Consider the following 19,332-nt stretch of genomic DNA (forward strand, 5'->3'; position numbering starts at 1 on the left):
AACATATACAAGTATATAGATTGACACGGAAATCATGTGATTGTTATATGTGTGTAAATGTTAGCTTCTGTTGTCGTCCGTGCAATGTTTTCATAATTGTATAAAGTACTGAAATAAAGTAGAAACATCACTTTTAGCGCAATAAATATAATTAAGTCCAGATTTTGACATACAAGAAGCAAGTATGTAAACATAACTAATACATAAATTTATACAATTATTCAACATTATTTATATATCAGAAATGAAAGAGATAACAAATATACATTGCCTTTTCCTTTTCCCCCAATCTCTTTTTCCTTTTCTCGATTACTAGTACTATTTTTTAAAGCACGTAAATAATTACTTGAATAATAACCCATATATACGTTTAGATACGTCAACGTATCAGATACGGATACGATACGTCTTTAAATGTCCCACTTCTATTTGACAGAAGTGCTGAATTCCGTAAATCTAAAATATATTAATAGATATTATATTATTATGTTATCATATATAAATAAACATTACAAACAGGGAAGTAAATTACCAACTTATAATGATGCAAGTGAAGGTAAAGTCGGGTTATTATTGATCACTATTCTCAAAATAGCTTTCAGATCGAATATTTTTTTTGGTCATTGATTGTTGCTAACAAATCGAAAACAAATGATCAATTTATAAATACAAAAGATAGACTAGCTCTGTAAGGTGGGACCACCGAGTGAACATTTTCACGGTCACTGGGACAGAAGAGTTCATTTGATAGGGACAAGAAATGTATTTCTTGTATAGCAATGAGACACACACTCAGAAGTTCTAGCAAAGGTTCTTTAACGCGCAGAGAGCATTCACACTAATTGCCAGACGCCCCTCTTTAGGAAGGGAATAACAGCTTGAACGAGAGAAGTCGAATGATTACCATACTTCTTTTGCACCATCAACTCTAGGGATAATGTGCATATGATACAAATAAGCATCTATATGCCCATCAGTTCCCTGTTTGCTTTCGGTGTACATATAGATTTGATTATTTGATGAATTTCGATCAATGACTATTGAACAGCTGTATGCTTCTATTGCCTTTATCTAAAGGTTCAAGTATTTCAATGATGCAACTTTTTCATCATATTTTCCCTGAAAGTTCTTCTGAATAGTGTTTACACCAGAACGGATTCACGGGTAGTAAGGTCGTCATATCGAGGAGCGTTTAGTACAGTGATTTTGTCATAGTTTGGATAAGTTTGACATGGTTAATTCATGTTGCTTCCCCAAACTATTGCCTCAGTTCTATTCACACGAGCAGATAAAAAGCAAATAAGATGCTTGAACCTGTATCTGAGGTCAAACGATCTATATTGGGATTGTTGTTTCACGAAGTTAACGCAGAAAAAGCAAGATATCGGAATTGCTATGGTTCGGTTAAGCGATTGACATGGTTCGGTTAAGATTCTAGAAAATCGTCATGGTTTTGGTCAAGATTGTCATGGTTTAGATCGAAATAAATATATATGTGTTTCACTTTAATACTGAAAATTTGATTGATAGCGCCTTTTATTGAACGAAGTTACACTATATATTAGCTGCCTGAGAAGAAAAAAGCCTGTTTAACCAAATTTAGTGGTTGTAATCGTAAAAGCGTAAATTAAACATATAATGTTACTTTTCGTAAGTTTTCTACAATATAAATTTAAAATTCACTGCTCTTTTAAACAAGCTTTCGATAAAAAAAATTACAAAAAAAAGACAAAGCGTTGCTTCTGTTTCACATATAATCTTTTCTCCATATGTCTATCCTCGACTCTGACGGGGATATATATCATGAGCGGCATCACTAGTGAAATAGCTAAAGACTTCTACTCAAAAGTGGCAGCCAGTCAAAAAGTAATTTTTGTTTTTCATTTCATTTTCTTTTCTAGATCTTTTCTAGAAAACTATATATTTGTTGTTTTTTCTTTATTTTAAATTTTGAACCAGTTTATGATGAATAAAAGGATATGTAGGGTTATAAGTCCATAATACAGTAACCCAAATACAAAACTAACCAAAAGATATTAAGAGCATCATAAGTCTTCAACCATTTACGAAACCGAATAGTTACGCGTGGCATGGACAACAGTTTTAAAAAATAATAAAAATCTTTGTAATATTGTATATCTGCATCGTGTATAATATCATTAAATTATTTAAAGTATTTTACTTTTTATGTAATATAGTTTCTATACTTTGTGAAAAAAAACTCCTGCTATCTAGTTTTAAGTATGAGGTGGTATATTAATAAATATGATTGAAAAAAGGATTGAAAATCAATGAAACGTGTTATATTGTCTGCTAAATGTACATTTAAACTTAATTTTGATCTGGCTAGACAAGAAATCGTCGTTTGTAATAGGAGAGAACGCATTATAAGATGGACGAAGATTAAACAGATGGTAAGTTTGTTGATATATATCACACGTACACTTCATTTGAACTTCTTAGAACATTCTATGATATTTTTATGCTATCTATATTTGCCGTTTATTATTTTTGCTTATTTGATTTCCAATTTACTAGATAATATTAAATGAATTCTTCAACAATAGGATGAATTAAATAGGCCAAACTCTGTATCTGCCTTTTTCTATAAAATGGGTAAATAAATTGGACAGAGACAACCAGAGATCTGAAACCATCAAACTAGTCTCAGTATAGCTTAAATCAGTAAGGTATGACATAGGATAACTTGTCGCGTCACTAGGTTCTGGACATTTTTGGCGAGTCACAACTTCGGAATTCAGTAAATATGTTTTTGAAATCAAATGTGTAAAACCCTTCCTTTCACAATAGTTAGCGCTTATAAATGCCTGTTTGGTGTCTGTGTTGAAAACTTATATTTTCATGATTTCGTAGTTTATAACTTCTTTTCAATTTGTGTAACTAAATACGTTTATTTTTGTTACACGATAAGGCTCCAAATATTACACAAATGCATTGAATTGGACTCACTGATTCATTTCTAGCATTCATGCAGATTCATTTCTAGCATTCATAAAGTTTAAATGATATATTGTCTCATTTTCCAGATAATGACATTTTTAGATATCTTAACATGCTCTTTTATGGCACTAACGATGATTCCTTGAGCACCATGTGCAAATCCATCATATGGGTTCACGATTGCACTTTTACGTTTAGCAGTAGATCTTCGGGGTTGGTCAAACATTGAATGGCTACTGAAATAAATCAACTTAGTATTGTGTAATAAGTTCTTTAGGATTCAAGTTTATAATATGACTGCGGCAATAAAAGATTTAAAAATTAAGAAACACATATTAAAAAATAGGATCCTCTCAATATTGTTTCATATAATGCTATTCAATGAAACTACAGTGTTAAATATATATCGTTATTTATTGCTAGACATAATCCAAAGATGCTCACAATATTGGCAGCATAATTCCACCCTGATATTTAAAAGAAGCTATCTAAGAATCATGACTTTTTATCATTTGTTATTAGTTTGAAACTAGGTCCCACTAAATATCTGTACTTTATTTGTGTTTTTAGTGTTTCTGTTACTTGATTTTCTTGTTTAAACCCGATCTGGTGAGTTTTACATGTGTGGCATGGTTAAGGCAAAGAAGAGGTTGGGGAGCCCGCAAACATGTTTTACTCCGCAATATTTCGTTTATACTGTCTCAAGTTAAGTGTCTGTAATGCCGATAATATCGTATGTAACTGTGTATCATACTTTGCTATTTATTTTGGACAGAAATTAGGCTGATGGTTTTCTAATTGGAATTCCTATACATTGAATTTTGTCGCAGCCTTTTATATCCTGCTAAGAAATATGGTTTTGCTCATTGTTGAATGTTTAAGGCCTCTTGATGACAAATAGCTGCTAACATCTACGTCATTTGATCTCAGGTAGATAGTTATATCATTGGCAATCATATTGCATCTACTTATAACATATTACTACATTGTATGTGCGTTCTTATGTCCTTTTGTTTTTCAAATGGAATGATTTTTGTTAATTTTGATAGTAACTCTTCATTATACATGACAAGAATTACATAACTGAACCATGTCGAACATGAACTTAACCAGGACACGAACGAACCAAACCATGACACAGATATTTCAGTAATTTTGAATTGATTGCAAAAGTAGGTATTTTTCAGAATAATTGACCGCAGTGTTATATCACGAAGATATATGTGATGTAACAGACTGTAAGAAAATAACTTTTTTAATGCACGATAAACCAATAAGCAAGTTTTAAATTTTGACATACGCAAGCTCTGTTCTGTGTTAAATCATTAACCATATGATGCAACTTGTGATGTACTTACATATTAACTTTATACAAAGGTACTTACCCGCTTGAATTAATGATCAGAAGTTTCGTTTACAAAATATCCCAATGTTTACATTTTTGCATTGATTTTCATCAAAAAGACTTAACACCGTCATGTCAAACTTATCCAAACTATGACAAAATCACTGTACTAAACGCTCCTCGATATGACGACCTTACTACCCGTGAGATTGTTAACTATGTATTGTCTAACCCCAAGACATTACCAAATATGTTAACTAAAGGTTGAGGTGGGAAAACAGTTTTCGCGAAAAGAATACACAATTAAAACATAACAGAAAATAATACATATACAACACAAAATAAAAAACGTAAAATCAATAAAAATCCCTCGAAAGGTAAGTGTGAGTTATGGTACTCTGGAAGGAGATTTACTGCAACAAGTGGACGTGAATTCCACTTAAAGTCGTCAGGCATATGAGGAATAACTATGCTCCTGTACTCGTCAAACAGTTCATGTCTTTGTTTGTATGAGATAAAAAAAAAAATGTATGAAGCTAGTGTCATCTGACTTCTTGTCTCGCTAAAATGATAATTTCCTTTTACTGAAAAAATCAAAGGTATGTGACTATATAACCATGATTTACAATATCACTGTTATAAATCAAGGCATATGAAAAGAAGATGAACAACTGTTGGTCATTGCTAGGCTCCCAACATCGAGAAACAAAATACTGTAAAGTAAGCTTTCATAACACAATGACAAAAAGATTAAAAAGAGAATTCAAGTGTTGATTCTCAAGCAGCAACTGAATTACATCGAAACTGAGAAAATATTAAAAACAACTTACAATTCAATATACACAACAAATTTGTACGATAATCAAGCAATGATAATTAGAAAACAAATATGCAGAGTAGATGAAATGAAAGCCAGGAGAAGAAACAATTGTTCTAGGGACAAGAGAGGATCAACAGATCGATACTCAAACAAATATAAAACAAAAAGACAATATTCACAGAGTAAGTTAGTTACGAAATACCGAGCAACACGATCCCCACCAAATACACGGGGTTACCATTATTGTCCCGAAAAGGTAAGCAAATTAATGTCCAACATCAACTTAACAAAAATCTTATTTAGGTCTTCCTGGACTATAATTTTAACAAATGAATCACCAATGGGGATAAAAATACTAATAAGAAACAGTGCAATATTTTACAGAAGTGAGACTTTGTGGGAAACAATATGAAGGGGTATTAGCACGTAGACTACCATGAAGAAGAAAGGTGATGCGTTGGTCGTAGTTGCTATCGATTTTGGCACAACTTATTCCGGATATGCCTATTCGTTCAGGGCCGAATATGAGAAAGATCACACTAAAGTTTATAGCAACAGTGATTGGAGATCTGGAGACGGACTTGCAACAACAAAGACACCCACAGTCATCCTTTTCAATGAAGATAAACAGTTCTGTAAATTCGGATACGAAGCAGAGGCGAAATACAATACTTTACTGGAAGATGAAAAGGCAGAAGGATGGAGATATTTCAGAAGATTTAAGATGAGATTGTTTCGAGGAGAGGAGAAGATACTTGAACGTGTAAGAATTAATGGAAAAAAACTTTACACACATATACATGTATTTCATTTAATGTTTGGCTTACCTTATCACGAAAAGCACAAGTTAAAGAACATCAGCATCTTTGTATATCTGTAAATACCCACTTTATCAAGACGGAAAATATGTAAAACCAATAACTCTGAAATAAGTGTTAATTTTTAAGAAATCAAATATCTTTCTTCATGTATATTTAAACTTATCAAACTGACCATACCTTCAGATTTCATAAGAAGAAAATAAATTGAAGATTTATGGATGGACACTTTTTCAAAAATATATCACCTACTAAAAAGTTATTGTTTAGATGGAAGGTCACATACATCGATGTACATAACGAAAGCTTTACAGAAGAAGATTTTCATCATTGTTTTATATCATGTCATTTTTTAAACAATTTTTGGAGAGAAAAAAATCCTTATTTATCGAAACAAGTGAATATAGAAAAAGCTATTACGTTAACAGATCTTGTGTTAAGCAACACAATATCAGATATGTATTAATTCGGCTTTAAATATCTTATTACTTTTATTGGATTTTCAATTTTAAATCCTGCTTTGTATCAGAACGAAATATGTCCTATTCATTAGAGAAGTTACAAAACGAATCTATTTTACAAAGAAGTTAGAAGAAGTTTAAAAATACTTAGTTAATGTACAAAACATTTACTAGATTGGTGTTTTATTTCTTAATATAATATAATATAATTGAATATATATAAAAGAAGATGTGGTATGATTGCCAATAAGACAACTATCCACAAAAGACCAAAATGACACAAACATTAACAACTATAGGTCACCGTACGGCCTTCAACAATGAGCAAAGCCCATACCGCATAGTCAGCTACAAAAGGCACCGATAAGACAATGTAAAACAAGAAAACTAACGGCCTTATTTATGTAAAAAAAATGAACGAAAAACAAATATGTAACACATAAACAAACGACAACCACTGAATTACAGGATCCTGACTTTGGACAGGCACAAACATAAATAATGTGGCGGGGTTAAACATGTTAGCGGGATCCCAACCTTCCCCTAACCTGGGACAGTGGTATAACAGTACAACATAAGAACGAACTATAAAAATCAGTTCAAAGCCACTGACAACTAATAAAAAATAATTCCTCCAAGACTAAACTATACTAATTGCTCACAAGGAGCTGATGTAACAGGCAACTGATGGCAATAAAGAAATTATCAAAAGGAAAAAAATATACCTTCTGATTTCATGAAATCATTTAATAAAAAAAAATATGATTCCTCTTTACAGACAAGAGTAGACAAAATAACCAAGAATTTGATGATAGAAGACGAACAAGGAAAACCGATGTCAGCTCTGATTGTTTTTGCTGAATCTATCAAGTATCTAAAGAACGAATTCCTGCAAAACACACAGGTGCAAGGTTTGAAGTTCGACCCTAATAATGATATCCACTGGGTGTTAACAGTCCCAGCAATATGGACAGACAGGGCTAAGCAGTTCATGAGAGAAGCTGCAAAACAGGTCAGTTTCTTTATTACCCTTTAATGTCAATGTCAACGAGTAGAACTAGGTTTATACACGTGTGTGCAGTGGAACAATATTACCATCTAGACATTTCTGTATATTTGAGATACCAAGGTTATACGTAACATGTGTTTTTGCGAGTTGAACACCAGCTTCTGATGTTGTAGTCAATTGCCATGGCCGACAATTATTTACTGAGATTTGGTCAACTTTTATATCTACATTTGAATTCATAATAACACAGCCCAATACATGCACTGCATCATTTTTTCGCCTTTCCCAAGTCACGATGACCTAGCCTTTGTAAGTCTCATGTGTATTTTTTTTCAAATTTTGGTTCATTTGTATGTTGTTTCAGAGTTTAGTTTGGCGTGCATTTTGGTGAACTAGTAAACATCATTCATTACGACTCAGCTAAAGCCCACCTCTGGATGGGGATTTTCTTGTTGCGTTGAGATCCTATTGGTGGCTTTCGGCTGTTTTTCTGTTGTTTGGTTGGGTTGTTGTAATTTTGACCCATTTGCCGCTTTTTTTCTATTCTAATTTGAGGTCATAACACTATTATTTCAAAACGGGGTCATAAAATTATAAACATCGAAGGACAGCACAAAACCACACTTTTGAGTTGTTTTGGGAAAATTTGAGTAATTATAAGAAAACAATTTTTAAAAGAGAACATTGTTAGCCAAAAGCAAAGTTATGGGTTTTTGAAAACATTTTTTGCATACACAATAATTTTTTACTGGTTAGCGAGGACAACATTTGCCAATTTATACCGAAAAATCAATCAACAGCAACATGGTGTATCGAGTAACTTTACGTTTGAAAGGAAATACATGTGTCTATAATGATTTATTTTTCTCACAATATAAGATGCAGACTCTTTAATAATAAATTTCCAGCATCATTTTTCAACTTTTACAACTATGGCAGTTGTTATCAAATAGTCGCATTTCTATGTGTAATGGCTTTTTTATTGCACTTCGGAGTTTCTGTTTTCCCCGGTTTTAATTTGTAGCCCGGATTGGTTTTCTCTCAATCGATATATGATTTTTGAACAGCGGTATGATACTGTTTCCTTTATTCAGCATAGAAAATGGCTATAGTCAAAATTACATTTATTAATATCTAAACAATGTGTAACTTTACGTCCGACATACTTTTGTCTTGATAAACGATGTCCTTCTTGCACCATTATGAGATAAATCCTCAAAATTTACCAAAACCGCTCAAAACTGCGATTTTTTCTGTTGTTGGTTTATTTTTTTTGCTATATTAAGCAATTATGATTTTATTTAATGCGTTTCCCTCGGTTTTAGTTTGTTACCACGATTTTGTTTTTAGTCCATGGATTTATGAGTTTTGAACAGCGGTATACTACTGTTGCCTTTATTTACAGATTTGTCTCTCAATCGATTTATGACTTTTGAACAGCGGTATACATCTGTTGCCTTTATTTATGACCTGTTCAGAAAAGACCAATAACATTGTTTGAACATCGAAGAATATACATTCGACTGTCATACTGATGTTCTACGTGAAATAGAATAAATGCATACGAAAATGTATATTGATAGTTATCATGTTGTACTCGATTGGTCTGCTATATATAAATAAAGGCAACAGTAGTATACCGCTATATAAACATGTTTGTATTTTAACTCCTATTACGCAGTTGTGGCTGAGCTGTAAGAATAACGACCTCAACTATTGATTTATTTTAAAATTGAAGACTGGCGTTTTGAAAATTGCCCTGGTCAAAAACAAATTGAAATGCTAGAGTAAAACACGAAAAAACGACAAAAATAGACAATCAATAGTATTCGAAACACAATGAACAAAACAACCCCACACAAATCCAGGGAATCTCAGGTGCTCCTCAATAGTGATAATATCCTGTTATTCTGTTACACAGATGGCACGCATCGTGTGACTGATGACAGTATATAACCGGTGATACGTCTTCATTTGTTAGGTCAAATTCATGGAGAAGAGGATGGGGTTGAGGTTACGTTATCTGTGAAACAGATATTCAAAAACGGGTTACCAACTCGTGATGGCGTCTGTAAACTTTTTTCAAAGGGATGATTTCAACTTCGCCAGTTAGTACTCTTAATTCAATAGTTTCCTTGATAGCAATAACTCTTTATCAAGGAAATCATGATAGGAAATGCAATCGCTGAAAATAACAAAAACTAGGATGTTTATATTCCGTATGTAGGCGCTGCTGGAATGTTGATATATAGAAATGAACAGTTAACCAATGAGAAGCTAAAATTATATCCCTTTTTGCATTTTTGTAGTAAAGTTTTGTTCTTATTGTCAATATCTTTAGACGATAGCCAGGTGTTGAGGTAGACTTGGCTGTGCCTGTTGTATCTTTTTTTTTTTAAGTTTGATTGGATAAATCTGTTAAAAAAAGTCAACAAATTTGGAGTTATTATAAAGCAGAACGTGACGTAAAAGAATAATTAAATCTTCTTTTCATTCATCCTAGGAATCTTATGTATAAAATAAGCTTCATATGAAAAGAGAAAAAGTCGACAAGAAGAGAAGCATAGTTATTAATAAAATGATGGGGAAAAAACTTGATGTTAATCAATATTACGGAACTGCAAACAATTGTCATAAAAGTGGGAGGTGAAGCTAGCTATAAAACCAGGTCAGAAATATGACAGTTTGTTTCTGACTCGTTCTGTTGATTTTTTTTATGGGCATCCTCTTTTTGAATTTGACTTTGAGTTCGGTATTTTTATTATACTTTTTAATCAACATTTTTATCAAGAATCGTAAACTGTTGTTTTTACAATATATTCCTACGTAATAAATAGACCATTACTGTTTAGTGTCTTTAAATATCAGCTGTATTTGTACGAGGCTAGGAAACAATGTGTATGCGAGCTACTACACCAGTTTCGAGCCGAGTACAAATACAGCTGATATTTTTAGACACTAAACAGTTATTTTCTTTATCCTGCAATTAATTCTGTATATTATATAACTAACATATGTAGCATTTATTTTCGATTTGTAATCCCTTGAGGCCCGCGTAGTAATATCAAAATCACACATTACGCTGAAGACTGGTTCGCAAAAAAAGACTCTCGAATAGTCAATAATAATACATCGACCAAGGTGAATAATTATCTATTTGAACATAACAACTAATTTCAACAGTAAAAACAGATGAAAAAACATTGTTAAATTTAAACAGAAGTGTACGAGTTGTCCTACGCTTCAGACTTGACATTCACTTTAAAACATGCATGCTGAAATTGACATGGTTGATTTTGTAACACAATCATACGCATTCAAGTTTTGAAATCGACAATTGTCATCGTCATTGGAATGCAACTGAAATACACAATTCTGAGGTCACACAGGTTCATAAAATACTCAGTCCGGCAGTGGGCGGGGCTTGAAAAGAGAGACAAAAGATACCAAAGGAACAGTCAAATTCATAAATCTAAAACAAACTGACAACGCCATGGCTAAAAATGAAAAATACAAACAGAAAAACAATAGTACACATGACACAACATAGAAAACTAAAGAATAAACAACACGAACCCCACCAAATACTAAGGGTGATCTCAGGTTCTCCGGAAGGGTAAGCAGATCCTGATCCACATGCGGCACCCGTCGTGTTGCTTATGTGATTACAAATCCGGTAAATAGTCTAATTCGGTAGGTCAAATTCATGAAAGGGAAGGGGATAGTAGTTACGACGAAAGGAACATATCCGATATCATTTGTGAAACGGTTATTCCATAACAGTCAACCAACTCGTGATGGCGTCTGTAAAATTTACGAAGGGATGATTTCAACTTTCACTTTAAATCGATATCTGTATAGTATACAGATACAGCATAGCGATATATGTAGGGCTGTATCTGTATAGTAGGACATATAGTTGCAGGATTAAATTAAGTAAAGTTGTCGGCTTGTTTATCATATCGATGTACCTGTTATTATTTTTTTCTCGAGCGTTCTATACCCAACATCATTACAGTCGTACAAAGCAACTTGTCGAAATCAATTTTATTTTGAACCGTATTCCACGGCTCAGCTATATTCAACAATAAAGTACCGTTTGAAGTTAGTGTAACTGTGTCCTAAAATGATAACATTGTCATTAAACAAATGACATTGTTTTGACTACAAACACACGCCAATCTTTCTCATAAAGGACAGTTGGTTGGATAAACGTGGTGTATTGCCACGTCTATATTAAACTGATAAGCTTTGTGGCACCGTCAAAGTCCACAATTCCTCTAAAGTCCACAACACCGCTAAAGTCCACAACAATTTTCCGCTAAAGTCCACAACGCCGCTAAATTCCACAAACTTTCCGCTAAATTCCACAAACTTTCCGCTAAAGTCCACAAAATGACCTCCGCTAAAGTCCACAAGAAAACGCCGTTAAAGTCCACAATAACAAGTTCCGCTAAAGTCCATAAAAAAGCACCGTTAAAGTCCAAACATTTATTTTTATTATCAAAAGATCAATTCGCTGGTTTTTTACTCCTAATTGTATATATATCTAATAAAAAGCATGAACCCTTGTTTTTTCAAAGTATTTCTTACGAAAGGAACATAGGGACATAGTAAACATAAAGTTTGTGGTGAAATATTTTTTAGAACTCTAAATTTCTACTTTTCTCAAACGCAAAATTTCGACTTTTCTCAAACTCAAAATTTCGACTTTATTTCAAACTCAAAAAATGACATTATGACGTACACGTGAGTGATTTTGATAATAAAGCAGACATGCAAGATTTATATATATCGTTTTATTTAGTTTAAAAAGTAATTTCAATATAAGCAAAAGGTAAATTACCAAAAATACTATGTTCAAAGTAAGCCACGCTCATCACGATCTTGAAGACCTCACCACGACCGTGATACGATCTTACTGCGATCTACATGATTGTACTACGATCATCATTTTATTCACAGATCGTAGTGCGATTGTGGCCTAGTGGGACTGGGGTATAATATTAATCAAGCTCATACCGCGACCTCACCACGTTCTGATTTTTTTTAGATAGAGGTGAGCGTGGTGCAATTGTGGTCTAGTGGGACTGGGGCTTTAAGCTGGGGTCACACATTCACGCTTTTTACTGCCGTCAGAGTTTGACAGGATCATTCCCGATCAAAATTTGTCAAAAGTCTGATCAAGAGTCTGTGAATCGTGAATGGAAATTCAAACTTTAATTAAAATTTGTAAAACAAATAATTTAATCACAACAGTCAGATATTGTTCAGGAAGCTTCGATATTCAACCGTTCCAAGCGAATGTATCCCTATAATCCTGTTCTCAATCCGCTTCTAATCTAATTTGTATCTTTTACCTGGTGAAACTCGATCGAGTATGTCACGACTGCGTACCGATTCTTCCGAATTAAATCCGTCAGAGATCAGACAGTGACTAGACAGTGAACCGACGCTGACGGAAGTTATCTGTTGGAAACTGTCGGCATACTCGAGATGCTCATGTACTGTCGGAAAGTAATCCTTTCACGGTCCGCTCTATCGCATTGCTTTTAAACGGCTTTGTCTGGTCTCAGTCGTATTGTATTTTGTAATTGTCGGGACTCTGGCATGGGTATCATTGACGAATTTCATATTAATAACGGGACTGCTCCCGAACGGTTTAGGCAAAAACGTTTCGCAATCGACAAGATCTGGATGGAATCTGGACTCAATCGGCAGAAAAACAGCAACGAAAAATTTCTCCAGATCATTCCCGTTCAACAGGACACCGTAAAGAATACACAGAACATTGTTAGGATTTTGATCCGATACAGCAGAATCTGTCACGACACAAGCACGATTATAATCCGACCAGACAAAATCGGCTGAGTTTCCCCGAATGTTACAGGACGCACCTAACTATCGGGGTGCTTCGCCGAACTATTCGGACCCTTCACGACCCGTAGGAATCTGTTCAGAACGTATACGACTTTGTTCAGATAATGATAGCACATTAGAGATAATTGAGGATAGTAATCCGACTTTTTCACTTTTCGTGTCGTAACCCCGCATAAGGGACATAGTAAGGCCATTAGTTGAAGGCCCCACATAAGGGACATAATAAGGCCGTTTCATTGGCAATACTACCACATCTTCTTTTAAAATATATTAGAAATAAAATTAGCAGTGGAATTTTGGCATTTTAAATCTGTATATTTCGACTTTAACTCGAAATTTTAACTATTCAAATCTCGAAATTTTGACTTTAACTTAAAACTTTGACATTCTTTAATCTTGAAATTTATTCAAACTAAAAATTTCTGTCAACATGCATGTTCATTCCGAATGAAACTCTTCAATATAATATATTTTGCGTTTGAGAAAAGTCGAAATTTCGAGTTTAAAAAAAAATCAAAATTTTTGAATTTTTACTTAGTCGGAATTCAAAAATTTGAGAAGGTAAAAAATCCGAGATTAAGTCGACACTTTAAGATTTGGAATGTAAAAATTTCGATTTTGAAAAATATTTCACTACAAATTTTATGTTTACTATATCCCTATGTTCCTTTCGTAAGAAATACTTTGAAAAAACAAGGGTTCATGCTTTTTATTAGATATATATACAATTAGGAGTAAAAAACCCAGCGAATTGATCTTTTGATAATAAAAATAAATGTTTGGACTTTAACGGTGCTTTTTTATGGACTTTAGCGGAACTTGTTATTGTGGACTTTAACGGCGTTTTCTTGTGGACTTTAGCGGAGGTCATTTTGTAGACTTTAGCGGAAAGTTTGTGGACTTTAGCGGCGTTGTGGACTTTAGCGGAAAATTGTTGTGGACTTTAGCGGTGTTGTGGACTTTAGAGGAATTGTGGACTTTAACGGTGCCACAAAGCTTGGCGTCCTGGCCCAATCTGTGACTTTGCTGACTGTCATTACTGCAGTAGGCCAGGATCCCAGGCTACTACTGACTGAGAAAGAATATTTTGAAAGTACTTTGTGGGGATAAGTTTATCAACTAATAATTCAAAAAATAGGACGCAAAAGTCGAAACTAGCTCTAGCTAACAATACAGAATATATGAACCGTCTTACAGGTTCTCTACTTGTACCCCAAATTTTGTAATGTGGACATATGTTGTTGGTTGATAAAGTCGCACCGAAAATGTAGGAACCCCCCCCCCCCCCCCTCCCTTTTTATGAAATTTTCTGGATCCGCCAGTCTTTTACAAAAGAATATTCACGCACGTAGCGAATATGTATTAATTTTAATTGACAAAGAGGTGCACTTTTTAACTGACGTTTTACAAAAGAGAACTCGTGATCACTTCTCTGTTTTCATATGTAGATGAAATCAAATCAACATTTAAAATTACGAATCAAGAATATCTTTCAGTTGATTATTATTTGAAACATCAGTTCTAAATATATATTGCTGATTTTTTTTCTTATGCACCAATTTCCTTTTTCTTTTTTATGAATAAATGACAATGTTGTATTTGCAACACAAGGGGCTACTACATAATCAAATGTTTTAATCCTAATTCAAAGTAAAGTTGAAATTGACAAACAGCTTTGTAACCACTGTCATGATGTTTTCATTCTTCGTTTTTTGAAGAAAAAATCGTTATGAGGAAAAACTAGGTACCTATAGTTTTTTCTATCGATTTATGAGTTTTTAACATCAGTATACTACTGTTGCCTTTATTTATCAGTACCTTTATACTGCAGTATAAAATGGACATAATTAGACGGGGAAACATGCAGTTGGAAAAAAATCATTCAATTCAACACAACTAACCAAACACACTAACAATTAAACACAAAGACTGTGAACATTTTGTGTACTTTATAGGCTGGTATTCCAGATGATATGTTGACCCTTGCATATGAACCAGAGGCTGCTGCTTTATACTGTAAGGAATTGACTGTACAGAAAAAAGAAGGAGCAGAATCAAGTTCATTATCATCGTTTGAACCAGGGCAACAATTCCTTGTTCTAGATTGTGGAGGTATCGATAACGTTTCATATTAGCACACTTAGTATATGAAATCTGTTTAAGTTGTTCAAGTTTAAAAGCAAAGAGAGTCGATCATACATCTATTTTAACATACCAACCAAGAAAGCTCACCAAATGTAAGGAAAACAAATAAATCTATGTACACAAAGCAAGGTGCTTGTGATATCATTCAAACGTCTTTAAAAGCTTGAATTCTTTCCTTAAAAATATTAAGAATTTTTATTCATATTTTGTTTAATGACTTTTTCAGGTGGGACAGTAGATGTGACAGCCTATCAAGTTCAAAATGATGGCGATCTTAGGGAACTTCAGCGACCAACTGGTGGACCATGGGGTGGTACATACGTTGATAATCAATACACGACCTTCCTCAAAGAGCTTTTTGGTGCTGATATATGGAGCGAATATTCAAAAGAGAATCCTGAAGATGTTTTAGAAATTCAACGAAGGTTTGAAGCAAAAAAGAAAAGTGTTAATGCCTCAGCTGATGACCAGACAACAATATCATTTCCCTCTTCTCTTTTTGCGAAATATCAGATTGCTAAGAATTGTTCATCTTTTGAAGAAAGCATTAAAAAATCAGAATTTGCAAAAACGATTAAAGTTAAAAAAGACAAACTAAGGTTTGATCACCAGCTTGTTAAAGCATTTTTCCGGGTGCCAATAGATTTCATAGTAACTCACGTTAAAGAAATTATTAATGAAAGTAAAAAGAAAGGAAGAGATATAAAGACCATTCTAATGGTTGGTGGCTTTTCAGATTCCTCTATTTTAAGCCAAAGAATTATATCCGAATTCAAACGGATAACAGTGATATGTCCCACAGAAGCTGTAAATGCAATCGTTAAAGGTGCAGTTATTTTTGGCCATAATCCAAATTTGATTTCCGAGCGCATTTCACCTCTTACATATGGAATTAGTGTTAACACAGCATTTAACAATAAAGTCCATCCAGCGAAACTGAAGGTTATATACGATGGAAAGGAGATGTGCACTGATATTTTCCAGCCGATTGTACAAATAGGACATCCAATAAGGGTTGGAAAGGAAATTTTCAAACATACATGTTTGCCTACTCGTGCACTTGATACTGAAGCCACAATTGAAATTTATGAAAGTAGCAGCGAATGTCCGATGTATACTATTGACAAAGGAGTTCGACGACTTGGTGATTTAACAGTGTCCATTCCGGATACATCAAAAGGCAAAAACCGTCCTATCAAAGTTGAGGTTTCATTCGGGTATACTGAAATAGTAGTATGTGCATTTGAAGAAGGAACTGAAACGCAGACTACGGCAACCTTTGATTGTTTGCTAAATTGACACATTATGTGCAGAATATGCATGAAATTTGAACAATTTAATTGACGGAAATCGTCATTGCAAACTTCGGTTGTTTAATATGATGAATAAATTTTTGATTTTATAGTAGGGTTTGTTTCTTTGAAGAAAAAAAAATTGAAAGAAGGGTATACAAACATGCATGACCAAATATCGTAAACTAACTTGACAAGCACAATTCCAAGTAATTTCATTTTATTGATGTGCTTTATATAAAGGCAACAGTAGTATAGCGATGTTCAAAACTAATAAATCGACAGAAAAAAAACCCAAATCCGAGTCTTAAACCAAAACCGAGGGAAACGCATTAAATACAAGAGGAGAATGACGACACAACATTAAAATGTAATACACACATAAACGAACTAAGCATTAGACAAAAATCGATGAGGATAACAAATATGAAAAAAAACACTTAATCTTTCTCCCGAGACCGGCCATGAAATTATTCTTGTCAAGACTTCCTGCTTCTTGCACGTGCCCGACATCCGAAATCTTAATAATTGCTATAACATCCACACTGACAACACATAGATATGCAGACAAAACTATTTGAAGTATAATCAAACATATTATATTTGATTTTCGAAATACATTTATGACAATAAATATAAATACGAATCAATAACAGTAACAGGAGTGGAAGTTTCCACTGGCTTCGTTTTCCCCTTGTCTACCCAAGTTATGGAATATTGGACAAACTACGTAAAACAAGGAAATATAAACAAGATGTTTATTTAAAGACATGCATTATGGTTGAATATAAGTTACATACAAGAATAATACAATATACGGTGGTGGCTAATCTACTTGTCATTGTGAAATTCCATATTTGCAAACCAAATTGTATGAGCGTCTGCTCATTTCAAATCTTAATTGTAGACTGGTCCGAACCCGGCCGGATGTCGAGCACGTGCAAGAAGCAGGAAGTCCTGACAAGAATAATAACATGGCCGGTCTCGGGAGAAAGAGTAACGGAACTTTAAGTAATACTAATATTAACCAATTTCCAAAATAAATAGAATAAACAAGTAAACAAAGTGACCATCATTACACTCCCCCTCTCTTAGACATGATGTGCCCACATATTAGTCCAAAGATCGGTGAGGTAAATTTTCAAATACAGACACATATATATAATTATAAACAACGATTGATTTACTGTTAATGTCATATACTAATTTTAAAAATATTTCAAAGATATTCCAAGGTCTTTAACTTAATGTTCAAAAGTGACAAATACATCACGAGACATCTTCACAGAGTAAGAAGTCCAATTTAAAAGTAGCGGAGCATGCAGGCACACATTCTAGTGAGGTAAATGTGGTAAAAGTCATCCAGTACACGGCAGTAGATTTACCAAATCTGTAAAGTAGTCCAAGTAAGTTATCCCAGCATTAAATTCCATGTGGATTAGTTACGTCCAAAATTATCAGGAAAACAGTCAATATAATTTCAATGTTCCCTCAATGTGGCCAGCTATCTACACACTGAAACAATTAGAGTTTCATCTCACATATACTGTCAGACACTGGAATAAATAAAGAAGCACATTCTACTTACAAAATCATGACTCACCATTCAAGAGTCTATAAAAGTCTATAATACACGAACACTGCATCACTTGATCGGGTGCCCTTAATATGTAATTTTATAGGTCACCGAAAGCATATCGCCCATGGTATTACTTTAAACATATAAAACACACATTTATATATTGGAATCCATACAAACTGATTGTTTGTTTATCAAATATTTCAAAAATTGGAAAGTTAAATAAAACAATTGGATTGTATAATAAATAATTCCTTGTATTCCAGTAATCCCAAAACAATATCCTTAACTTTGCAGACAGCATACCTTTGGTGAACCAATCGGGTCATTAAAATACATACGCAAAAAGACTAACCAATAGACCATATCCATCCTAGTGCCATTCTCCAGCCCATAAGGTATATCCACATATACCTGTATGTCCCCCCCGAAAGTAGATTCTCACAGTTAAAATACTGAGTGTACTTTATTCTATTTACAATAATCAAGCACAAGTCGTATAAAACAACCCTATTCAAGCTGTATGACAAAAATGTCATTTTAATCCAAATCCTCACTTTATCCACAAATTCTACATTTACTAAAGCCGCACTGCTTAACAACTGAAAAGATTCAATATTATTTTCCTCCACACAATTATCCCATCAAATAACGTTGCACCTGCATTGAGAATCCGATGTTAGTTAATATCATCAAAGTTTAACAAATAGGCAAAGAATACAAATAAAGGCATGTGTAGTCTGATGATTATTTTACCAAAAATGCTTAAATAGAATAAAAAACAAATAATATAAAGATGCATAACATACTTGAATGATCTACACAGAATAGCAAAATCTTTCGAAAGTCAACTTTGCCTTCTAAGGGAGTTGAAACCTTTGTTTCTCAATAAGTCTTAACTTATAGGAGAATTGAAGGAAAGGTTTGTTATATATCATGCCATTATCGTCTATTGAGCTTATAATCTCCAAGGGTAAGAAGTCTACCAGTAGCGATATCGACACACATCTAGAAAAATGTAA

General features: G+C 33.6%; 1 protein-coding gene across 1 annotated transcript; it reads left to right on the forward strand.

The window, feature by feature from the left end:
* Nucleotides 1-516: 516 nt before the first annotated feature.
* Nucleotides 517-16,762, forward strand: LOC134706835 (heat shock 70 kDa protein 12B-like). Its single transcript, XM_063566143.1, has 5 exons — nucleotides 517-556; nucleotides 5,511-5,889; nucleotides 7,184-7,417; nucleotides 15,250-15,406; nucleotides 15,666-16,762. The coding sequence occupies exons 2-5, from the start codon at nucleotides 5,563-5,565 to the stop codon at nucleotides 16,736-16,738; spliced, it is 1,791 nt and encodes a 596-aa protein (XP_063422213.1). The 5' UTR covers nucleotides 517-556; nucleotides 5,511-5,562; the 3' UTR covers nucleotides 16,739-16,762.
* The last annotated feature ends 2,570 nt before the right edge of the window (nucleotides 16,763-19,332 follow it).

The sequence above is a fragment of the Mytilus trossulus genome, chromosome 2 (assembly GCF_036588685.1).
Source record: "Mytilus trossulus isolate FHL-02 chromosome 2, PNRI_Mtr1.1.1.hap1, whole genome shotgun sequence".
Lineage (NCBI taxonomy): Eukaryota > Metazoa > Mollusca > Bivalvia > Mytilida > Mytilidae > Mytilus > Mytilus trossulus.